The sequence below is a fragment of the Mchenga conophoros genome, linkage group LG5 (genome assembly GCF_057382185.1).
Source record: "Mchenga conophoros isolate Kocher_MC1m ecotype Shallow Benthic linkage group LG5, M_conophoros_male_GT1.1, whole genome shotgun sequence".
Classification (NCBI taxonomy): domain Eukaryota; kingdom Metazoa; phylum Chordata; class Actinopteri; order Cichliformes; family Cichlidae; genus Mchenga; species Mchenga conophoros.
In genome coordinates, this window is record NC_140530.1 from 16,018,908 (window position 1) to 16,033,917 (window position 15,010).

Genomic DNA, 15,010 nt, shown 5'->3' on the forward strand with positions numbered 1-15,010 from the left:
GTCCTCCTTAGTGATAAATTATTTGAATAAATGAAGCTTTGATCTGATTATCTTCCAGTTGCGTTTTACTCAGAATTATTGTTCCATGTTTATGAGGGAAAAGAATGATTTGAGTGTGTAAACATTTACAAACATAACTTCATCTGTCAGAGATGTATTCAAACAAACCAACATAAAATACCTTTATAGTATTTGAAGACATTCCTTAAAGGACGTTTGATGTACTAGTGTGTTGTACATGTGTAGTATGGTTAAGCCTTGACTGAGACATTAATTCCTGTTTCATGTGAGGGTGTAGGGAAAGTAGAAAAAGTAAAAAGCTTTAAAAACAATACTTTACAGATGTTACGTGAAGGACGCTGGAAGATGTAGTGGGACCTGTACAGTAGGTGGAGAAACAAGGAATGAACAAGATCCTTGACAATTACCTTTATGCGCTCTTTCCAGTCAAATACAAGCCTGTAATTTTGTGTCTGCAACCTTTGCTGTAAATCAGTGTGGCAGGCCCTCATCAGACTTGAGTTTAAGGGGATTCTTACATTGTGATCTATAATAGGAAAACGTCTGTAATTACATCTGCTGGGACGAGGTGCCAGAGGTGGCAGTTGTTAATAAATACATTAGTCTTGAAATGAAATACACTGCACAATGCACGGTTAAAAAAAATCTGTCATATTTTAAAGCCCCAAACTGTGGTCAAGTTCTATTACCAATCAAAATCCACGATTCATCAAGTCTTTGTTCTTTAATATGACAGATATAAACGTGTGAGGTTGAACGCTACATGCCATTACAAAGTAAGAGGTAAGGTGGGAGGGCAGAGATGAGTAAACACGGAGACTTGTTAGCAATCAGGCTGCCATTGTGCAAAATCCAACCCAACAATTTTCAGTTTTGATATCCCCGCTAGCCAGTTGATTTCATTGCCTGGGAATGAATGAAAGAGCATGTTTGTTTGTGCATGTCAAAGGCTTCACATGCAATCACATTTGCAAACGTAGGGATTGTAAATGTGAAAATAACCTTGCACTCTTAGTGAACTTTTCATTTCTAAAGCTAGAGTAAGAGTCTTTTACATACAAATGAATGTCTATTAGAGGGTTTGACAAACAAGCTCACTCAGTGCTGATTAAGGCCATCAGGTAGATCTCTCTGAAGTTCACAAAACGCCAGAAGTTTTTAATCTGTTCCCCTGTGTTTTATGTTAACTGACAATAAATGGTTTGCCAGAGCCGAAGAGCAGAAGACGGTAGCAACAGACAGAGCGTAGGCTACAGCAACGAGGGTTTGTTAGGAATCATCCACTGCTTCCTATTAGATTTTTTAGTGAGCATCGTGTAACGACACTATATAATGAGGTGACCCCACAATTACTGACTGCGTTATCCCAAATAAATAATACAAGTAGTAGAATTGTTGATTAGTGACCAATGGTTCTACATTGTATTCCTCATAGGGGATAATAATAAAAAACCAGCATACACTACACATGGTGCTTCAGGTAAAAACGAAAAGTGGTAGATGGTGAAGCCAAAAAATTATTAAACATGGTTGGATTTCTTTGTGAAAGGCATAAACAATAACTTAACAGAGATTGTGTAGTTATTCTCATTGGCTGATGGGGGACACAAATGTTCTGCAGTGCTGCAGGCGCCCATGTTTGCTTCATGAGTGGGTCTTATCAGTCACTATGAAGTAAGTTAGGGTCGCATACCTTTTGTGCTCCCTCCCCGCTGCCACGGCTCCCTCACTGTAATAGACTTTTGAGTATTTGTGTTCTTTCGCTCCCTGTTACCTTTGTTAGTGTGCTGTTTCTTTGTGCTTCTAGTTCGCCTGTTTCTTGTCTCTATCACCATGTTTATATTAGTCCTCGTGTCTCAGTGTTAGTTATTTGCCTTTTTTTACTTTCTGTTTTACATTTAAAGCCTTGTTCTTGTTTTACCTTCTGCTGTTTTCGGTGACTCACCCTCATTAGTTAAGTTTGTGTTTGTTTTCTGTCCTGTTCCCACCTTTGTCTCCTGTTTTTCTGTTGTGCTCCTGCTCATCATACTTGGTGTTTTTTTTTTTTCTGTTTTGTGTTCCCAATCTCTGCGTCGCTATCCTGCTTTGGACCCTTTATCCTGATCCCTGATATGGGCAGTGCTTTTGCTCCTGCTCTAATATGAATGTACCTCACAACACCCATCTTTCAGTGTTTTCTACCACTTTGACTGCCCTATAACGGTGACAATGTTAATGCCATTTACCCTAAATCTGATCTCAAAACATGCTAAAAATCTACATTACTAGGACCTGGGGTTTATCCCCTTAAAGAATCCAACGTTTTGACTTGAATGAATGAACAGAGCTGACATGAGAACAGACGCCACTATGAAACATTGATGTTAAATGTGGGGTGGCTTATTGTTTTCCTTCTTGTGTTAATGCTGGCTTGCATCTAATTTGATATCTAATTATTTGCAAGGTATCATGGCTTTGATGCCGGGAGTGGTGGTGAAAAATCGCCGTGACGATGAGAGGAAATTCTTGATAGTCTCTCATCAGAGAGGAGTTTTGCATGTTTGATGTGAATCTGCAGTGAGAGGGGGACGAGTGGAGGCTGAGAGAGACAGATGAAATGTGATGCAACAAAAAAAGTCCCCAGAGACTACAATGTGACAAAAGCTCAAACTAGATACCCGAAGAAAGGAAAAAAGGGAAAACCAGAAAACCAAGGCACAAAATGAAGAGCGCACAAAACTCACAGTGATCTGAATCAGCAGATCAGATCACTTTCTGTAAAATTGTCAGATAAGGCTCTGCACTTCTCAAGTGGGCTTCTGGTTAAAAAAATTGTATCATCTTAAACTTGACAAGAATATACCGTATGTGCACATAAATATTAGAACATAGCTGAGTATAAGTGACTCATGTCAAGCTGTCAGCATGAGTAACAGTTGTTGCTTTTTTCTTCTCTTCCTTTTCCAGAAATCTGCTGGATAAAGACACATTCTCAAAGTCAGATCCAAGTGAGTATTTTGTAAAGACTTCTCCTATTTATGGTACTTTATTATTTTTCTACGCCTGCTTCTGGTTGTGGTCGTTCTCTACTTCTCCTCTGTGTGTTTTTTATCGATATGTTGCCTTGTAGTTTGGGAAATCTTTTTTTTCCCCCCTCAGTGTGCTGTGGCTGTTTGTTCACTGCACTGGAGCTAAAACCCTCACATTGATTTCCCATTTGGAATTTGCCTCCATTTTTCTAATTCTCACTCTCTTTTCTTCCTCTCTCTCCCCCCCTGGTTCTTGTTTTCTCTTTCTTTCACCAAATTTCCTCTTTTTATGTCCCTCCCTGGCACTTTTTCACAGTGTGCGTGCTCTATACACAAGGTGTTGAAACCAAACAGTGGAGAGAGGTGAGTGTACACACGAACATGCACACACAAATCAAAAAAGAAAGAACTTACAGCGTGTCCAATTAAGTTCTGGCCTTGCTCTCTGTGTGCACAGGGGTGGAGTGGTGGCACTCCAGTTAAGACATTCAGCTCATGGTTTTCTTTCCCCCTTTTTCTCTGTGAGTGTTTTTTGACAATTCATTAAACTTGTTCAAGCATCAGTCGTCTTAAAATGCCAAGGAAATATTCCCTAATTGGAGACTTCAACCAACAACAAAAACCCTCACACCATAATGATCAATATGCTGACATTTTGGGGACTAAACAGCACGCTGCAGATTCGTTAATCCACATCTTAGTGAGGCTTGTTTGGTTTATGCGGCATTACCATCAGCTCTCTACTTGTCATCTCACCCTTCTGTCTGTTTGTCCAGTTAATGAAACCTAATTATTTGGATTGCAGGTGGAATTAGCAAAACACATAATGATACAAAATAAATATGTGAAGTAAAGTGTTAAATAAAGTATTGAAGCCAAACTCTTTACCTTTATGTCTTTGCAAATACTGATAAGCAGCTGACATCAGAATGTTTATTATGGAAGAAATTCCCAAATGTGGCACATAATGAAGGTAATAATGATAATAATAATAATAATAATAATAATAGCAATTTAACTCAAAAGGATGTAGTTGACAATATTCAGCATCTTTCCTGTTGTTAAGATGAACAGTTTTAAGTAGATACAAGTGCATGTGTATGTGGCCCGTTGATGTTTCACAGACCTCCATTTGTATCCAAAAACTATTAACAGAAATGGGCCAAGCTGCTGCTTTCGATTAAATCGAACGTGGCCATTGTAGTTTATTTTAATAGAATTTTTGTCCTATTGCAATAAATGCTGACTGCAAGACCAAATTAAAATATATACAGTATACTGTTTATGAACTAAGCCTGTAATAAATTTGTCACGGGCATGGTAAATATTTTTGTATATAAATATCTTTTATTTGTCAAGTTAAAGAGTGTCATTGTGATTGAAACTCTATTTTTCCAAGAGATATCTGGCTGAAGGGGCAGCAGAAATTGCAACAACTATAAGCACAAGTAAAGAAATAAATACAGGTGACACTGGACATGAACTTCAGAAGCAGTCACACTGAACAAGAGAATCTCTCCTCAATCCTTTAAATCAGACCTACACTCACCCTTCATAACCAGGTAACAACTGCAATAACAATTTCAGATTCTCTTATAGATTATTCAAGAAAACGAGAGCCCCCCCCCCCAATTCTTATTTTTTGTGATGTACATTTATAGATAACAACAGTAATTGTAATTTAGCATAAGAAAAAATACATTTTGATTAAAGAGCTCGTGCATGCTGGTGGATAAACCATTGTAGAAACATAAAAAAGTTTTAATTTGGAGCAGCTGTGCCATAAACCTTACATCGGATGCTGGTCTAATAAATTCGTAATGCAATACACTGTACTGTGTATGCACATATCTGAAAATTATAGAGTATTGCTAGCGCAATGCTTTAGTGTAAAAACACAGCAAATATGCTGTAAGTGAGAATACATGTTTGGCTTACAATAAATTAAAGTCATTAAATCAAAAAATCATAAATCAAAAGTGAGTTTTGCTTTAAAAACTATTCCCGTTAGAGAACGTCTGGTCCAAACCTTGCGAAGATAAATAGAGTTTGACACTAAATCAGGGGTGGGCAACTCCAGGCCTCGAGGGCGTCCTGCAGGTTTTAGATGTGTCCTTGAACCAACACAGCTGATCTAAATGGCTAAATTAGCTCCTGCAGTTCTCCAGAGGCCTGGTAACGAACTAATCATGTGATTCAGGTGTGTTGACCCAAGGTGAGATCTAAAACCTGCAGGACACCGGCCCTTGAGGCCTGGAATTGCCCACTCCTGCACTAGATAGTCGATTTTAATGTTCTGTAATACAAACAGGCAACAAAAATATTAAAAACTATCAACCAAGACAGCAATGAAAAAAGAAAGTCATTAAAAATGGAACTGTAACGTGATGAGTATAGCATGATATTAATTTACAGCTATGTTCCCAGTGCCACAGCCGTGATTTCACTTGCATCCCCTCCAAGGCTGGACGTGCACAGTTTGATTGATTCCTCATCAAACACTGCTCATTGTCCAAATGGGCACAGATATTTTCAATACATGATAATTTAATGTAATTTGTTTATTTATATGGTATATGGCTGTTTTATTTATACACTCATCTGCTGCTCTTATGTTTACTCACTCCCAACAGATGGCTGTGTGGGATTAATTCAAAGGTAGCTGAATTATTGCTGACAGCCCTGCTCTTTGGGTGTGAAAATGTGTATGCATATGTGTAAATCCTAAGCGCATATGCATTTGCATATGCACAGTAAAGGTCCCTTTGCCATCCACTTCTTTGTTTTTTCAGTTTGAATGCCTTCTAATCCAATCAAATACACAAAATGTAATTAATATAATGAGCATTTCACTTCAGTTTATTTTCACTTCAGATTGCACTCCATCTTCTGCTGTTCACCAGGAAACATTTAAATCAGCCCTCTCCTTGCGGACATGAACCATCGCATCCACAGTCATATTGTCCAGTTGTATGTGTTGGAGCGGCTCCAGGTGATGCTGTGTGAGCGACACTGAGCGCCTCCGATTGAACAAGCAAAGCTAAAACAGGTGACTCACCAGGGACTGCTAAATAATGCTTTCTGACAGGGCCCTCTAGCACACCGGTGGGGCCACGTTTGACGATTATTTCCATCTCCTCCGGTATTTGGTGCACACTGCATTATGCCTGCCATGCTAATACAGGTCATTCTTGATGAAGAGTATGCACATCACTTTATACAACAGACTAGTGCATAGATAAGTTATGTGTAGACTTGATTCTCTTCGTTGTGCACTCATTATCCTCTACAGTACATTAAAGTGCTCCGGATTTAGTTGTAGGATACTTTTAGGTTGATTTTATGCTCAAGATGATTCAGTGCTTTTTATTGCTCCAGTGGTTATTGTTTTAAAAACAACTAAGTGACCTTCAATAATGACTCCCCATCCAAAACAATGGAGAAAATAAACCTGAATATGGACTCTAGTATCCAAAACCAAGTCTGAAAAGGTCATAGGAGATGTTTACCAGGCACAAACATACTGTCGAACAATTTGAGGTATTACTGACTAATACAGCCCAAATTGAGAGCACTCTTAGAAATACACTTCTTCCTGGAATCGTTGTGTAAGTGTACCTCGGGTAATTAGACCGTATACCAGAAAATCACAGCTGCAAAAAGTCTCAGCTCTAGCTTCACTGAGTTTCCACAGTATGTCCATACAAACACAGTCACATTAAGGATATTTGTGAACCATTTGCTTCTCCTTACAATATAACACAAGACAAGACCTATTAATAAATGTAATCCAACCATCCATCCATTTTCTTCCGCTTATCCGGGGTCGCAGGGGCAGCAGTCCAAGCAGAGAAGCCCAGACCTCCCTCTCCCCAGCCACCTCCTCTAGCTTATCCAGGGGAACACCAAGACGTTCCCAGGCCAGCCGAGAGATATAATCTCTCCAGCGTGTCTTGGGTCTGCCCCGGGGCCTCCTCCCGGTGGGACATGCCCGGGAAACCTCGCCTAGGAGGCGTCCAGGGGACATCCTTGTCAGATGCCCGAACCACCTCAGCTGGCTCCTTTCGATGTGGAGGAGCACCGGCTCTACTCTCTTCACCACAACAGACCGGTACAACATCCGCATCACTGCAGCCGCTGCACCAATCCGTCTGTCGATCTCCCGCTCCCTTCTGCCATCACTCGTGAACAAGACCCCAAGATACTTAAACTCCTCCACTTGGGGCAGGGTCTCGTCCCTGACCTGATCCGGCTGCCTGTAATGTTAACACTTAATTACATCAACTTATTTTTAGGTTCATTAGATGAATATAAGGCGTAGTCCTAACGATAAGAAACTCTCTCCAATAAAAAAAAAAACTAAACAAAAAACCTACTTAAATCTGGTGGAGTTCCCCTTCCAGGTTGTCTCCTTGTTTACTTTTGGCCCACTTACTGCTTTCAGATCTCTCCCTGAAAGGCTCATTCTGATTTTCCTGTGGACCAAACGTTGCTCAGAGAGCTGCACTGCAAGGGAGAAAACATGAGGGGAAAATAGACCAAATTTAAATTGTATTTTTTATCTATTTTCACAGGTGGAGTCGCTGAACTGAATGGTTGCACCTTATATGTAGTACATACATACAATGAAGGACTGTTGGATATATAAACAAGTAAAACATAGCAATGGAGGTGCAAAGTTGCCGAGTGATTACTGTATGCTGTGAGCCAGTCAGAGAACAGCTAATGGAGATTGACACGGTTGATGATTTCTATTATTTTTTCCCACCGTCTGACATTATCTGCTACTACCTGCTATGTGAATGAGTGTGCGTTTGTGTGTTGGTGCACATGCCTGTTTCTGCGTGCATGAGTTTTAGAATTTGTTTGATGTGCACACATATACCCAGACTTCGCACAATCACAGCTGTGGCTCGAAGCTCTAACAAACCTTGGGAGTTGTTTTCCCATGAAGCCATGCAGCACTTATTGTGGAAGAAATGGTTTTCAGCTGCTTGTTTTACTCTTCCTCCCTAAACTCTCTATCAGTCCTGGGGAGCTGCTCAGTATTCTTCGTGTTTCTGTGTCTTTTCTTTGTCTTGGGGATTTCTTTTTTAAACTCACCCCAATGCTTTTCACTGAAGGCCAAAACAGACAGAAAGCTATCTCACACTAATTCACACTACTGACTCCAACATGCTCATTATATGAGCTCTGTGTTGCTGTCTGCTGAGCCACAAAGAACAGAAAAAGAACTACAGCACATTCAGATGGCAAAAATCTGCACTGACAATTTGTGTGTGTTAAAAGAAAAAAAAAGGTTGTTTATGCAAAGTATGATGGTCAGCATAATTAACTCTTAGCCATATTTGGGATAGAAAAGCCAAAAAGATAATAATGGATTATACATGTTTTATTACTGTTCTCCTTTGCCCATTTCTTAATTTAACACCATGATCACTTGCAATGAGACTTAGGGACATGGTCACATTTTCAACACGAGACACTATCGGTCTCTACATCAGCGGACCGAAGAGTTCAGATGCCATAAGTATATGCGTGCCAGCTGCCTTGCGTCTATGTGTGTAAATGTCGAGGGTGCAGGTCAGGGACTTCCTGCCAGATTCTCATTAGCCAGCTCCAGCAGCCCAGCAGTATCTAATGAACTCTGCAGCACGGTATTGTCTCTTCCACTCAGCTGGGAAATCACGTATGGTGCTCATTTTTGCAATCTCCCGCCTCTTTACTAACATGTGCTCACAACCTCATCAACAGCTCCGGGTGCTTCGGAAAAAAACTCAGGGCAGAACACAGATTCAATATCAGTAGTCCTGCCCTCCTATTTTTAGAAAGAGGGATTCGACAGTGGTGCAATATCACAGAAGAGTGAAGTTTTCTATTGGTGCAAAGTCATCGTTTACTCACACTCGCTCACAAAAGCTGCATTCCATGTTATGGGAAGATTAATCTTTGCAAACAGGTTCTGTTTACCCCTATGAAGAGTTCGACAGACTTGCTGGTGAGTTATGAGACTGTGGAAAACAAGAGTGACTCTGAAAAGGCTGTTGCAGATTTGCTTTAAGCTATGAATGTTGTGTGGAACTCGTTGAAGTTGCATGCTTATTCCCATACAAATAAACATTATTGCACTAAAAATACTACAGTTTGCACATATTACAACATATTCTTATTCTGAACTCATCACATACTGACGCTTGCTCCTTGTCACATTTTGATGCACTTGGTAACGCTTTACTGACATTTTCAACTAATGCAAAAAAATCAGCATTAGAAGGCCAGTGTGGTGTTATACAAACTCTAGATGGAAAGAAGTTTTTGAACCATGTCTGGAACCACACATTCTTCTCTTCACTTAAATTTCACGGTTTGGTTTTCATAACATTACCTACACATTAAAGGTCAAACACCTCTCGACTGCTATGATGCTGATGACACCAACACAGCACGTTTGCCCTCTGCCTCATGGTGTCTATTTCACAGGCAGACCTGTTGTAGTCTGTGGAAACAGTTTGTCTATATACGATTCGCATCTGACCCGATGTCATTATTGCATTATTGAGCACAGGTTGAATTTTCATCTTTCTAACAAAAGAAAGAATTCTTGCCTCTGACATCTGTGCATCATTGTAATATTAGGCATGAAGGAATGAAGATGGATTTGATTAAGGAAATCAATTAAGAAAAAATATGATTAATGCCGCTCATTACAAATCAATTAATGCTGTTCCTTGTTGTGATATAAGGATGAAATGAATATTAAACCTATCACAGGAGGTGTGGCTTTAATAGATGTAGCAATAACGTCTTTTTCTGAGCTATAACAAGAGCCCTACAGGCCCAGAGCATGCTCACATGGCTCAAATTTAGAAATGTAGAAGTAAGATGTGATTTATCTTGTGAAGTTCTGGTGATATTACCAGCAAATAACTATGACTAAGCTGAGATGTTCAAACCGCAAACAGTTTATAGCTGTGCTGGCAGGAAACCATTAAATGTGACATCAAAAACATGCAGCCATGTACAGTACAGAGTAGACTCAGTATACACAGGAAATGTGGTGCAATCTCCAGTGTGTGTGTTTTCTTGAATCCATTTTGAGGTAATTTCATTCTTGTGTTAACTGCTCTCATCTGACTCCACTGTTTTTATGTTTGTTCAAACACCAGAGGGCTCAGACTTAGTATAAAGTCACGAATGAGGCAATGTGTGCTTTAAGGCTTCACTATTTATTTTTATTTTATTAAATATAAATCTGTGGAGGTTTTAACTGACGCACACTCTTTAATCAGGCAATCACATGGGAGCAACTCCATGCATTTAGGCATGTAGATATAGACAGGATGATTTTCCGAGGTTCAACTTGAGCATCAGAACTGAGAAGAAATGTGACTGAAGTAACTTTGAATGTGGCATGTTTGTTGGTGTCAGGTGGGCTGATTTGAGTATTTATCAAACTGTTGATCTACTGGGTTTTTCCATGGCCATTTGTAGGGTTTACAGAGAATGGTGACCAAAAAGATTTTTAAATATCCAGTGAGAGGCTGTCCTCGGGGTGAATATCCAGTGTTGATCTCAGTGGTCAGGGGAGAATGGCCAAACAGGAAGGCAGTCGCAACTAAAATAACCACAACCAGGAGAATGTCTTTGAATGCACAACACGTCGAACCTTTAAACAGATGGGGTACAGCAGCAGAAGACCGTGGTTGGTGCCATGTCTGTTACACAGGACAGAACAGCATACTGAGGCTACCTAAATGGGGCAATATAAGACTGGGGTTAGAATTTGGTATAAACAACTTCAAAGCATGGATCCATCCTCCCTTGCTTCAACAGTTCAGGCTGCTGCTGGTGTAATGGTGTAGGGGATATTTTCCTGGTTCACTTTGGACCCATTAGTACCAAATAAGGCACCATTTAATGGCACATCCATCCCTTTATGACTACAGTCTGTCCATCGTCCAGTGGCTGCTTCCATCAGAATAACTCAAATCATCTTAAACTGGTTTCTTGAACATGCCAATGACTTCACTGTACTCACATTCACCAGATCTCAGTTCAGCAGAGCACCTTTGGGGTGTGGTGGAATGAGAGATTCACATCAGGGATGTGCAGCTGACAAATCTGCAGCAACTGTGTGATGCTATCATGTTAATATGGACCAAAATATGTGGGGAATGTTTCCAGCACTTTGCTGAAGTGAAGCATTAAGACCGTTCTGACTGCTATAGTGGGTCCAAACCATTACTTGTAAAGTGTACCTAATACAGTGGCCAGTGATTGTGCATATACTTGGAGTTTCTGGGCCTTTGTCAATTGTTCTCTGGCATATTTCCCTGCATTTGTAATTTAGGAGTGAGAAAATGTAGGAAGCCCTAATGACTGCTTTCCTCCTCCTCACCTCTCCTCACTCTTTTCTCAATTTTACCCTTCTGACTGTTTTCAATCCAAAGCTCTGACTCAAACAGTGTCCCCATTTCCTTCCCTCCAGCAGTTTTTTATCCCTTTCCCCTTTTCCCCTCCAAGTCTACCCATAACTTTTCCCTGTCCACACAGGGCGTCTTACATTTTCCTTTTCCTTCCGCGAGGTTGATGTATGCGCTAACCTGCTGTAATTAATACAGGAGAGGGGTGAAGATCAAGCATCCGGGAAACCCACCCTTGATTTCATTTGCACAGCAGAACCATGTGAAAGCACCTCCATTAATCAGGCCTCTGTGACTGTGTGCATACACTTATGTAATAAGCCCAGGAAAGAGATGAAAAGGGCAAGCACACACTAACTGTATTTGTTTTTAAAACTGTGTTTCAATGTCTTGCTTGTTCTTTCATCATTCTCTTCTGCTGACCTCCATCTGTCTTTCTCCTCCTACAGTTTGGCAGAACAGAGGTGATAGACAACACTCTAAACCCCGACTTTGTTAGAAAGTACATCTTGGACTACTTTTTTGAGGAGAAGCAGAACCTTCGCTTTGACTTGTGAGTGATGTTTAGTTTTCATTATTTCACTTCCTTTTCTGCACCATCTGCCTACACCGTTTAGTTAAGTTAAGAAACTGACCATCTGCCATACCTGACCAGAAAATACAACAACCCTAACTATGCACAACAAGACTGACCATGCCAAAATATGGAGGGGATCTAAACATTGCAATGAAATGGCATGTCTTTAGTTTTATTTAGATAACTGCATTTATTTACACCAGTGCATAACAAATGTAAATCTCAGCATTTTTCATATACATCATAAGGTAAGCCTTACAATTCAAAAAAACAAGACAAAAGCAGCAATTCTCTTTGAGGAGCACCCTGACTGTGGTGAGAAAAAAACCCCAGGAAGGAACCTGCTATAGATGATGTCTGTCTAGACCTACTGGGGTGAGGGGGAAGCAAAGAAAGAAAAGAAAAGCACCTTCAGATCAGGATCATGCGGACCTGGAGATGTTTGCAAGACTTTCAGAGAGAGAAAGGCCAGAGAGGGAAATGCACAACTTAATGAAGAGGAAAGAAACACAATTTATGACACGAACAAGGCTACATGAATGCATAGAGGAAGAAATGAGATAAGAGACGTGCTCCGTGCTTGATGGGAGGTCCAGCAGCAGCCTGAGCCTATAGCAATATAGAAATGGGATCTCTCTTGCTACTTAATATCTTCAGAACAACATATTGTAGAAGCTTTCCGGGAGCTATATCCTGATAATAAAGAATTACAACTGCTGGTCCCAGAAGTAACTAATAAATGGGATTGTTTTCAGCATCATTCTAAGAAGGCATGTTTGTAATGTTAATAATGCTGGACGGCTCATCTGTATCGCTACAGATGACTTTAAATGCATGAGTTAAAGGAGATATTCTAGTCAAAAATGACTCAGTGGAATCAGCAGTGCTAGAGGCCAAGTTAATGCCATGTTTTTAGGGCCCAAAACAGAGATTGAGATCACCAATTGCCAATAGAAATATATGCATTGTCAACCAGCACACGACATTGAACCTCTTATATGACTTTTGGAAGACTTTCAACATCTGATAAATATGACCAGCACAGTGCTCGTCTTTTGAGTCAAAGCGCGATATGATCAGTGGTGTCAAATGCAACACCGAGATCCAGCGTGATAGCTATAGAGAGGAGTCCATTGTGTGAGGATATGAGAAGATGGTTGATGCTTTTTACCCATGCTTGTCTCTGAGTTATCATGCTCTCTGAATGCTGAATGAAACTCCTAAAAATGGAACCATTATTGCATGCTAATCTAATACAAATAATGAATAAAATGAGTAAAAATAATCATAAATAAAGGGTGTAATGGATATTTGGCAGTAATTGGCCAAAACGCCCTTAATCAAGGATTATTCAATTAGAGATTTGACAGCAATCTTAAACATCTGCAGACTGTTAATAAAGATAAAGTGATCATATTTTGGTATAAGCACATGTTAATTGAGAGCAGTTGTTTGGAAGAAGCAACTGTTAATGTTATTTTTTCCACAAGAGAGATCCAGCCTAAATATGAACACAAATCTAATCTTACAAGTGTTTCTGAATCTGATCTGCTTAATAAGCCCCCAAAACATGTATTAAAAAAACAAAACAAAACAACTATGTAAGAACACGATAATATAATGGATTTCTTTGGTAATATTATCACATCTGCTTTTAACCTTAAAGTTTTTGGATGGGTCAGATTCCAAAAAGATGCTTTTTGTAATTTGGACACCAGGGCCCCATTTCAGGAAGCCGGTTTAGAAAACTCAGAGTGAAAAACGATACTCAGGGTTGAGTAACCCCGAACTGTCCAACTCGGAATATTCTGTTTCAGAAAGGCTGATAACAATTAGTTCAATCAACGCGGAGTTGCTTTAACCCCAAGTTAAGCGCGCGCACGAGGATACAAAAAGCCCTGATTAGTGGAGCACAGATTAAGCGAGTCACCATGGAGACGGAGGGAAAGAAGGCGCGGTCAATGTATCTTACAGCGCTTGAGGCCGAAATTCTGATGGCAGTATATGCCGATAACATGCAAATTCCGCGGAAAAAAAATAACACAGCCTCAGCTGCAAAACAAAGGGAGCATGCATGGCAAAACAAAGCCGACAGAGTCAATGCGTGAGTGTTAATTTAAACATTGATCTAGGGATTTCCACCCATTTAACACGTTATTTTATTATATTTGATTTTATTTTTTATGTTATACATTTGATTTTGTGATGTGATGTTAGCGCAGGTGCAACCCAACAGGCCCCAAATGTTCCTGGCAGCAAGTAAAAATGAAATATAAAAATATAGTCCAAACAGGTAAGGTGTAATTGTATTATGAGCCATAGTGCTTGGTCTGTTTGTCCGATGTAAATCAATTGCAGTTAGAGGCTACATTAATTTTCTTTCTGTAAGCACTTATTGAAATTATCTGAGCACATTACAAGTACATATTTGCTTACTCTGTATGCTCAAATGTGACCCGTTATAGCCAACAGAAAAAAAAAGCGGAGGCCCGAAAAACAGGTGGGGGTCCTCCACCACCACCACTCACAGAGGCTGAGCAGTTGGCTTCCACATTTGTGATAATGTTGGCAGCATCACATATGATCTTCACAGTGCAGAGAACACAAATTAGCATCCATTACTATAATGAAATAATTTGTTAGTTTGAAATGCTACAGGGAACTATGTACCTGTACATTAATGCTGTGGAAAGACTTCCTGTTCACATAGTCTCCTTCATTTACTGAAGGAGCAATGATTGGAATGTGAGTGCCATCTATACAGCCAATCACACCTGGGAACCGTGAAAATAAATGTAAAATTTAAGTAGTAGTTCAAATATCACCACATCATGAAGTAAGTTTCGTTCATCCTGATACCTGCAATTTTGTGGAATCCCTCGTTGATAAATCTTGTGGGTCTATGACCGGGGAACACCACAAACGAGTACAGGAGACGTTTCAGTGCAACTGTAACATTCCTGACTGCCCGACAGACGGTA

At 40.0% G+C, this 15,010-nt stretch overlaps 1 protein-coding gene across 2 annotated transcripts in view; it reads left to right on the plus strand.

Annotated features, from left to right (window-relative positions):
- Positions 1 to 15,010, plus strand: part of cpne5b (copine Vb) — a 144,674-nt gene that overhangs the window by 24,954 nt on the left and 104,710 nt on the right. The window contains exons 2-5 of one of the 2 annotated variants that reach the window (XM_085273605.1): positions 2,968 to 3,008; positions 3,346 to 3,392; positions 5,904 to 6,078; positions 11,902 to 12,005. Coding sequence is in view for 1 of the 2 variants with exons in the window: in XM_085273604.1 (XP_085129730.1) it covers positions 2,968 to 3,008; positions 3,346 to 3,392; positions 11,902 to 12,005 (192 nt within the window). In the remaining variant the exon portion in view is untranslated. The remainder of the gene's footprint in view (positions 1 to 2,967; positions 3,009 to 3,345; positions 3,393 to 5,903; positions 6,079 to 11,901; positions 12,006 to 15,010) is intronic. The other variant, XM_085273604.1, reaches the window with a different exon arrangement.